Source organism: Sapajus apella, unplaced genomic scaffold (assembly GCF_009761245.1).
Source record: "Sapajus apella isolate SASKATOON/1434 unplaced genomic scaffold, GSC_monkey_1.0 scaffold31, whole genome shotgun sequence".
Lineage (NCBI taxonomy): Eukaryota > Metazoa > Chordata > Mammalia > Primates > Cebidae > Sapajus > Sapajus apella.
The window spans coordinates 8,046,316-8,056,733 of NW_022436971.1; the positions used below are offsets into that span (position 1 = coordinate 8,046,316).

The 10,418-nt window shown below is 32.8% G+C and overlaps 1 protein-coding gene across 3 annotated transcripts in view; it reads right to left on the minus strand.

Annotated features, from left to right (window-relative positions):
• The window catches only part of GEN1 (GEN1 Holliday junction 5' flap endonuclease), a 28,096-nt gene that overhangs the window by 1,661 nt on the left and 16,017 nt on the right, over positions 1 to 10,418 (minus strand). For all 3 annotated transcript variants that reach the window (XM_032294068.1, XM_032294066.1, XM_032294067.1), the window contains 7 exons: positions 9,081 to 9,172; positions 7,633 to 7,783; positions 7,283 to 7,319; positions 7,116 to 7,196; positions 6,043 to 6,173; positions 2,428 to 2,489; positions 433 to 576 (listed from right to left, as the gene is read on the minus strand). In XM_032294068.1, coding sequence (XP_032149959.1) covers positions 433 to 576; positions 2,428 to 2,489; positions 6,043 to 6,173; positions 7,116 to 7,196; positions 7,283 to 7,319; positions 7,633 to 7,783; positions 9,081 to 9,172 — 698 coding nt within the window. The remainder of the gene's footprint in view (positions 1 to 432; positions 577 to 2,427; positions 2,490 to 6,042; positions 6,174 to 7,115; positions 7,197 to 7,282; positions 7,320 to 7,632; positions 7,784 to 9,080; positions 9,173 to 10,418) is intronic.

Genomic DNA, 10,418 nt, shown 5'->3' on the forward strand with positions numbered 1-10,418 from the left:
TTGGGTAAAAAAAACAGTTCAGATGAAAAATCTATATAAACAGTTTTTGCCTTTTTGTCTCAGTGAATTCCTAGAAATATTATAAAATATTTCCCTCTAAAAACAATGTTATAATTTAGTTGTTTTCCTCACTGAGTTCTGGGAAAGGAAAATGTATTTAAAACCCCAAATATGCTATACATAGTAGTTGCTCAATAATTGGTCAGTATAATTATTATTAACACTGGGCTAATTTAGTAGACAGAGCAGAATGATTTATTCCTGGCTTTTCTGCTTTAAAAGAAAAGTACCTGAAGACAAGGAGGAATACAGTTCTTGACTCTTGATTTTATAGATTCTTCAGTATAATTCAGACAGAATAGATTCAAACAGAAGAGGTGACTCCTATAACATTTGCATGTGGCATAAATAGCTATCAAACCCAAAACTTACTTTTTTGTTTCTTCCCTTTCATTTCTAATTTTTGTTTTTGGTAAATAGCAACTATCTCAGGATAGGCTGCTTCAAACAATGCTTCTTCTTCAATTGTTAGTAGAGCAAATTCTCCATGTTGTTTATCTTCCATTGCATAATGTTCTAAAATATCAAAAATACAGCAAAGCATCCTTAATTACACATTTTTAAAAATTCAGTATTTCCATGTAATTAAGTTTACCAGGTAAAATAAGTTATTCACAAATGGAATATTCACTGCAAGTCTTGCTTTATAACACCTAGATTCTAACAATCTGTTGATAGCAGTACAAAATTTATTTACTTATATTTTGCCTGGTAAGAGCTGGAAGGAGATTCTTCCTAAATTAGAATTTTAAATCCTCTTTATTTCAGAGATGGTAGCAGCAGCTGAAAGAATACTTTGTTTAGAAAAGGTTGGTTGGTTTAATTCAGTTAAGTAAGTGTTAAAATTCCAGGTAAGAATAAAAAAATTTCCTAAAACTCACCATCAGCTTTCTTTAGTGATGACTTCTGAAATGAACACAATTGAAAGGGTCATCAAAAGTATTACTACTTTCCAGGCTGGGCGCAGTGGCTCACGCCTGTAATCCCAGCAATTTTCGAGGCCAAGGGGGGGCGGAACACCCGAGGTCAGGTGTTCGAGACCAGCCTGGCTAACATGGTGAAGCCCCATCTCTATAAAAAATACAAAAATTAGCCAGGTGTGGTGGCAGGTGCCTATAATTCCAGCTACTTGGGAGGCTGAGGCAGGAGAGTTACTTGAACTCAGGAGGCAAAGATGGCAGTGAGTCGAGATGGTACCAGTGCACTCTCTAGCCTGGGCAACAGAGCGAGAGACTGTCTCAAAAAAAAAAAAAAGTATTACTACTTTCCAGATTGTTGTTTCAGAGGGTATCACTGTCTCAAGCCCAAACTAAATGGACTTACAAGCAATTAATAAATGAAAATAAAAATGTTCATATGTAAATTTACAATACAGTGTATATATAAACAGTGCACTAGATTCTTATGTTTATTTTCTATGTGGGCAAAACCACAAAATAAGCCAAATTATAAAGAAATGCTGATAAGTTTAAAGCAGAAACAAAGACAGTAAGTGATCTTAAACTAGCTTGAGGTGCATTTTCTCCCATAATAGCTCCCACAAGGATCAGTGAAAATGGGTATCTGACCCTCAGTTCTTGACAGGAGAGATGCATTGCCAAACTGAATTAATATCATGTTCTTTCCTGAAAATATACTAGTTGGTGTAACTGTTCCTAAATACTTTTTAAAATTATTCAGCATTCTATTTTCCTCTAATTGCTTGGAATGGTTTATCTAATTGTTTATAATTTCATTCTTCAACGTTACCTACAGCTTAAAGTTTCATTGGACAAATCTATTCTCTCAAATATGATCATACAATCTAATTTCAAAGCCAAAACAGAAATCAACTTGGTGTCATTTTCCATTTTAAAGTATCTGTGTTTCACTATCTCCAGTATCGGAGCTAATTCAGAGTTCACTGTATTTCTGTCTATAGCAAAAATAAGAATAATTTGACAATGAAAAATTCCCAATGAAAACTAAGCAGGGTAATAAAAGGAAAGGAAGTATACCCCAGGGGCTATTTTACCAATCTTAATTTTTTTCAGATGTAATATATATGAAATTGAATGACCAGATTATTTGTAAAAGCATTTATTTGAGAAATATCAATAAAAACTATTTCAGTATTACTATTTTAGTAATATTACAAAAGAAATGTAAAATTAAGACATTACAACAAAATCAAAGTATATCATATTTACTGTTAGTCAAAACCTATCTAAAATAACACAGGCAAACTATGAAATCAATCTGTGGTGCATGTAATGGGTTTCATCTTTATTTTTCACACACGTTGAATACATATACATATACAATATTTACTAGACATACATGGTCAAATGTTATAAATCGAGCATTTTGCTTAAAGTGAATACATACCAGGCTTTTCCCATTCTATTTCAAAACAATGAACTCCATTTCTGATTCGGGTCTTAACAATTCTGAAAAATAAATTCATTTAATGAAGTATTAATTGCGTAAGTTATTTGGAAATTTTCAATTTGTAACCTGAATAATTTCCATAGATTTTTTTTTTCCAGGTAAAAATATTTTAAGGAATTACTGGCTAGTTATTCCTTTGACTAGTTATTTAAAAGATAATATTGTTAGGTACATAGAGTTTATTATTGTTAAATCTTCTAGGTAGGTTGTTCCTTTCCTTATTATTCAATGTTCCTCAACTCCACAATAATGATTTTTGTTTTAAAGTTTGTTATATTACTTTGATAAGTACAGTACTTGCCTACTAAGCCTTCTTAAATCTCTTTATTTTCAAGCTCTGTATTATTCTACATGTACCTTATAAGCTGAACATTGCTGAATTTTATTTACTTATCCAATATAATCTGTCTTTAAATAGGTGAGATTAATCTGCTTACATTATTTGTGATTCCTGATATAGCTGCTGGATTCATTCATGCATCTTATTTTGTGTTTCCTGTCACCAGCTTTTTCTTTGCTACTTCTACCTTCCTTCTTCCAGTATTCTTTTGGTTTGATCGTTTGACTTTCTTATTTTAACTGTGCTGGTTTGAAAGGTATTTTATTTCTAGCAGGTACTCTTAAGTGTTTGAATGCATACTTTGGGATTTTTGGCTTATCATCAGCAGCATCATGTATTAATCACTAAACATTATACAAATATTTATATACTTTTTTTTAGTTAGTTTATTAAATTATCCAAACATATTTTAATCAATTCCTGAGCTGACCACTGTTTCTTGTAATTTACATCTTCCCTTTGTGTTCATTTTTTTTTCTTGCTGAAGTTTATCCTTTAACAACACTTAAAAACAATCATTATATTTTGTTTGTTTGTTTTGTTTTGAGTCTTGCTCTATTTGCCCAGGCTGGAGTGCAGTGGTGCCATCTCAGCTTACTGTAACCTCTGCCTCTTGAGTTCAAGAGATTCTCGTGCCTCAGCCTCCGAGGTAGATGGGATTACGATGCCCAGCTAATGTTTTATATTTGCAGTAGGGGGAGTTTTCCCTGTGTTGGCCAAATTGGTCTAGAACCCCTGGTCTCAAGTGATACACCTGCTTTGGCCTCCCAAAGTGATTGGATTACAGGAGTGAGCCACCATCCCAGCCCTTTAACAGCACTTTTAAGGAAAGTTTATGAGTGGTAAACTCTTAGTCTTCATGTTTCAAAATGCTTCCTATGAATAATGTTTTAATGATTTCAAGGTTGTAAATTATTTTTGCTCAGTACTTTGAAACATCACTCCTGCATCTTCTGTCATCTATTACTGTTATCAAAGATGTGTGCTACCAGATGGTTTATCTTTTTTCTTTGCTATTTCCCAGCAAACTTTATTCTGAAAAATGTCAAACCTTCATAAAGGTTACAAAAATAGTACAATGAATACTCACATACTTGTACTGAGATTCAATTGTTAATTTGCAAGTTAGTTGCAAACATGTCTCATGGCACATCACCCCTACAGCCTATCTATGTAGAGTATTTTCCTACATTGCCACAAACAACTATCACACTCTGAAAGTTTAACACTAATACAATACACAGACCATATTCAAATTTCTCTGATTGTCCTAAAAAAAGGTCCTTTATGACTTAAAAACAATTCAGAATTCAATCAAGATCATAACATTTTTCTCAAATTGTGTTGTCTCTTTATTCTAATCCAGAAACTCTCTATATTTTTTTGTTTTAGTTTTGAAGAGTCCAGGATAATAGCTCCACAGAATGTTCCTCACTTGGATTCATTAGATTGTTTTCTCATAATTAGATTCAGATTACACTTTTTTTTTCTTTTTTTTTGGAGACAGGGTCTCACTCTGTCACCCAGGTTGGAATGCAGTGGTGCAATCTCAGCTCACTGTAACCTCCACCTCCCAGGCTCAAGCAATCCTCCCAACTCAGCCTTCCAAGTAGCTGGGATCACAGGTGCTCTCCACCATGCCTGGCTAATTTTTTTTATTTTTGGAAGAGATGGGTCTTGAACTGAGCTTAGTCGATCCACCAGCCTCAGCCTCCCAAAGTACTGGGATTACAGGTGTGAGCCACCATGCCCTGCCTAGATCAAACTTTTTGGGCAAAAATATTATATGATAATGTGGTATCTTTCTCAGTTTAACATATTAGAAAGCATATGATATCAGTCTATTGTCCTTTTATTGGTAATTAATCATTTGGTTAAACTGATGTCCACTGGATTTCTCCATTTATGAAGATATCATTTTTCCTTTGTAATTAATCTGTAGAGTGGTATTTGAGATTGTGTCTACTCTTTCTCTCCAGCAATCTTTCATCTAATGGTTTTAATATCCATTGATGATTGCTGCCTGATTGGTTTGGTACTTTTTAAGATATTCCTTTTATCCTTGATGTCTGCAATATGCCTTGGGTATTTTATCTATTGTGCTTTAATTTGGAGTATAACTTTATCTGTTTTAAATATTGGAAAACTCTCAGAGATGATTTCTTCAAAATTACTTTTTCACCTTTTATTAGCTTCTAGGAATTAATTCAAAACTACTCTTAAGCATTTTTCATATGAGAGTCTTTGAGATTATTTCTGTGTGACTTGATTAGTGCTGTCTTCCAATCACTAATTCTTTTGACCGAGTTCAGCCTAGAGTCCCCTTTATTGCTTTTTATTTCAGCAACTATTTTTAAGCTTTCTAATTGTTCACTTTTAATATCCATCTATTTATACCCACTTTTATAATTTTGCCTTCTGTTGCTTATAAAAATATGTCTTCATCTTTCTGAGGACTCTAGCATTCTGAAAGGCTAACCACCCCCAAGCCCTGTACAAAACCTTTATCAGACTGCTTTAAAACTTAATTTAATCTGAAGTGAATTCATGATCCAACTCTTGATTTTTAAAATACTACATTTCTTCATATGTTAAGTTTTCTTCTTCAGTTCTTTTACATTTTATCTGTCTTCACTTCTATCTCTCTAGTCTTTTTTGAGTAATTTCCAGTAGGCTTTCTGGCCTTCAGGCAGCATTTGGTTAGTTTTTTATTATCTACCCCACCCTCTAATCTCCTAATAGAAACAAAGAAATTACACCCTAGCTACTGGGTTTCAAGAAATAAGCCTGACTCCATCAACATCTTGCACTTTTGGTCCCTGTTTTATTTTTTACATTGCAGAGATTTACCTCCTGGGTGATACTGCTGCTTCTAGACTTAAGGCTCTGCCAAACCAGTTTTAGTTCCCACATTCCCTTTACATTTTTGTTCCTTTCCTGGTCCATTGAAATAGCTGTCTTATAAAGCCTGGCTATATCTTTTCGTGTTTGTTTCTCTTTATAATCTATTATTACTATGTGTTTGAAGTAGAAAAGTATGATCAAGCATGACTTGCTATGTTGTCCAGACTGTAAGTCCTGAGTAAGTTTTTAATATTCCAAGAGGCCTTTCCTCCACCTTTACAAAAACGAGCTTAAAGATATTAAAAATATTTTAATTATAAGAGATTCAAGTAAAAACACAGTCTTCACCATTCAGCTCTTTACATTACCGAATTGGCTGTAGTTGATTAGAGTGCCTTCTACCAAGCTTTCTTTCTGTCATGTCATAACGGGTCAAAAGTACCAGCAACTTCTCACATGCATAGTGATTGGGCCACTCCATTTTTTCAAGAGTAAATCTCTGTAAATATAATAAAACAATATTTTGTTATCTCTTGGAGACAAATAGCACTCCCAGGTGATATTAATAATTTTCCTTTAGAATTAACATTAATTAAAGTAGCATCAATGAGAATATTCTGAGAAAAAAGAATGAGCCTCCTAAGGAAGAATCATTATTAATGAAGAATCATTATTGCATAATGATTAAGAGTGAGGGCTCTCGATTTGAATGCCAGGATGGTATTTCTTAGATGTTGGATAACTTACTTAACCTCTCTTAGCCTCAGTTTTACCATCTATAATGTGAAAATATTATAAACCCAGCTCACAGATTATAAAGATTGAGATTACATGTAATATGTTAAAACAGCAAATTTAAATGTCTAATAACTGTTGGCTGCCATTATCAATGTGGCTGTCACTATTAATACTTGTTAAGTACCCAGCAGTTACAATTTATTGAGCCACTCTGTGTCCCTAGCCACCATATTAGGAGTTATTATAAATAATCTCATTTAATTCTCATGGTGACTTCAAGAGATAAGAATATTATTTCTATTTTGAGAATAATACATATCTAGGGTTACACAGTAAACGGAATATGGTTCAAATTTAAATTTAGGTCATTAATTTCAGATCTCAATTTTTGGAAAAGAATAACATACTTGATCTTGACATTCTCTGGTTATTAGACCCTCTTCCCCCAAAATATCCCTGGATGTAATATATCCATATATGCTAATTAAGGCATCCTCTAAAATAGCATAACTGTACTTCATCTTACAGTATGCAAAGTATGGCCACTTTATAGGAAATGAGAGATTAGAAATAAACGCTGAAAAAATATAAGAGCTGACTGTTTTAATTTTAAACCTCCTTCAGACCAATCGGAGTGAATATCTGTTGCTATCTTTCCAGCATATAACTTCATATGGTAAAGCAAGAATTTATTTTCAGATACCTGAAACAATAACAAATCAGGTCTTTGGTACTTGATAACCTTCACCAATTTATCCTTGTTTAAAAGGAATTCTTGAATAACCTAGCAAGAAAAAAGAAAATAAGAATTGAGACCTAAACTTATAAGAAAGTTTCTAAAATAAGTACAGTTGAATTACTGGATATTACCTCATGGAAGGGAAATCCCTCACAACCACAAGCTTTCCTGAAAAAAAAAATTATATACATGTTATTACTATAATAAGACAATTTTAGACTGTGAAATCATCTCAGCCAATCTCCTCCCATTTGATAAATGTGAATGTACAGTATCGCAAACAATCAAGCTTCTCTTTGAATAACTATTACATTACCATCTCCTGAGTTAGCTAAATTTTTGAAAAGAAATCAGAAAAAACTTTTGTTAAACATGTGACTAATCTAGACACGTGGGGAAAGATTAAGTGGAAAAAATTCAACCGAAGACGTGTATAGGTCATGCCAGGAAAAAGCACAGTTTTTTTTTTTTAAAAACTTACTTTTTAATATTGTTCTCTACTTCACTGAGTTGCCTATCATGTTCCGTACGGTGCCACTCACAAGGGCAGCAGTATTCATAATCGTGTGGCTCACAATATTTATCACTTTTACATAATCTGCAACCATTACGTTCATGATCCTTAGGTGAACCTTTATGGAGACCCAAAAAAAAAAGTATAATATGTTTTGCTTCTTAGAATTACTTTCTACATACATTCTTTTTGCCTGTATCCGAATTTTCAAAAATTGATATTGCCTAGCGCACTACCTAGCATATAGAAGGGTTTCAATACATTTACGTTGAATAGAGTAATAGACACCATAGTAATTCTTGGGCTCAATCAGATCTTGAGCTATTACTATCACATGACACTTTAGAAAAAAATATTCAAAAATTATTCTTCTATCTGAAAGTGTTTAATTAGACAGCAACAGAAAACTTTTAAGTGGAAGCTACATGCAAAATAGTAGAATTATTGGAAAAAAATATTATTTACTTAATAGAACAGCTCTAATAGAATAGTTTCTTTAATGAGTCTATCAAAAGAATATAGCAGTTAATTACCTCTGCTAGTGTCTAGCTCTCAGTTATTTTTAAACTATCCTTGGAACATGAACAAATGATGACTGCGGCACGGGTGTAGAAATTTAATTCCCTTTAAAAGGAAAGTTTGATTACTTTCTACATTGTCTTAAGAATATGGAGGAACATACATACTTGCTATGACCTCAAATTGTCATTTATAAGTTATCAAAAAACTATACAATAGCATCTTATTTCTAAAAAACATTTATTTTCTTCCATGATTTTATCTATATTTTAATAATAAAAATATATTTAGACAAATAGATACAGCAGAATTTCTTCTGAAAGACGAGCTAACATGATATCCTAATCTCTTTTGGGAATGAAAGGCCTTTCTCATCCAGTACCTGTTCACCTTTTTTTTTTTTCAAACCAAGACTAATGAAGAAGATCTAAGCTATTTTCAATAATGGTGAACATATATTAGAAATTAGTTTTGTCACTGTCTTCACACACAATTAAAATGCATTACAGAACAATGAAGAATTATTTAAGTATACACAAATATATTAACAAATGGTATCAGTTCTATTTTCCCTTCAGACTTAGTACATATTTTTTTCTTAAAATGGATTTCTATATTGAAAACATAATTTTAAGATCTAAGTAATTTGGCATCATAGTTTGAAACTGTACTTATCCTACATTTGTCATCTACATCACATTACTGCTTTCAATAAACACTTACTGAGTGACTACTATGTAACAAAACTCCTGACTCCAAGAAATTGCCAATCTAGTAGAGAAGACAATGTAAAACCCTTCAAAGTATTATTAATATTGATATGTAAAAAGTACTATGTAAACAAGAATTAAAACATGGGTATCAGATACGAATAACCATTCCCCATGTCTCCTTACCTGGATGAGAACATACAGAACAATGAGCCAGTTTTTTAGTGACTAGCAGTTGTGGACTAGAGTTACAAGATGTTTCATTCCACCGATTAAACCTTTAATAGAAAATGGTTTTTAAAAAAGGAAAAATAATGAGGTCACAAAAATAGTATGTTCTCAAATATTAGGCTGATCTATTCTGTTTCACCTACCTAATTATTTTCCCTTGGGTGGTTGATAAAGTTGCTGGACTACCATGGGAAAACCCTCAGTTACAAGTTTTAAATGTGGCCCCAAGACCCAAGGAGAGAGAGAGAGTATGTCATGTGTTTGTATCCACCTATCTGTATCCCTCTCTCTCTCTCTAATATATATATATATCTCCAATCAAACTTTTTAAGAATCTTAAGTTAGGCAGCAATATGTGAGTAGACTGATTTGTAACTATCTCCTTTTGATCTCTTCTCTGTGTGCCAGAATACAAAACAGATTATTTCTTTTTTTTTCTTTTTTTTGAGACGGAGTCTCACTCTGTCACCCAGGCTGGAGTGTAATGGTGCGATCTTGGTTCACTGCAACCTCTGCCTCCCAGGTTCAAGCGATTCTCTTGCCTGGATATTTCTTTATATCAGAAAGAAGGGTTAAAGAGTAATATATAAAATTAAACAAAACATTAATCTTCTGGGTGAAAACTGTGTCGAAAAGCTAAATTATCTAAAATGATCAAGAGCAAAACATTACCTGCTTCATAAAAGATTTTAAGAAAACTGTATATTACTATAAAGATTTCTACTAAATAAAAGTTAATTTCATTTTTGGCTAAAGTTCCAGGTTAACATAAAACCACAAAGGGTATGGTTAGGTATTAATCATAAAACATATGAGTTCTGAATTATGTTCCTCTACTTACAAAAGTTGAAGTTTTTATGAAAAGCTAAATTATCTCTTTAGGTCACTGTATAGTATCTGGTTCTTAAGGTTACTATTTAGCTTCTGGAATTTCTAACTCATTTACTACAAAGACCAAATACAAGCCTGTTAAAAATTAGCATTAACTGCTTTCAGATAAAGAATAGCACTCTAAAAATTAAAAATAACTGGGGGGAAAAGTCAGTCTAATAAGATAGAATAATAGATAATTTATAAAAGAAAAGTAATTTTATTATTTTCAAGTGTCAACAGTGCTTATTTGTTGAAACTGTTTCAATAAGAATGGTTTTGAGCTGGGCGCGGTGGCTCACGCCTGTAATCCCAGCACTCTGGGAGGCCGAGGCGGGTGGATCACAAGGTCAAGAGATTGAGACCATCCTGGTCAACATGGTGAAACCCCGTCTCTACTAAAAATACAAAACATTAGCTGGG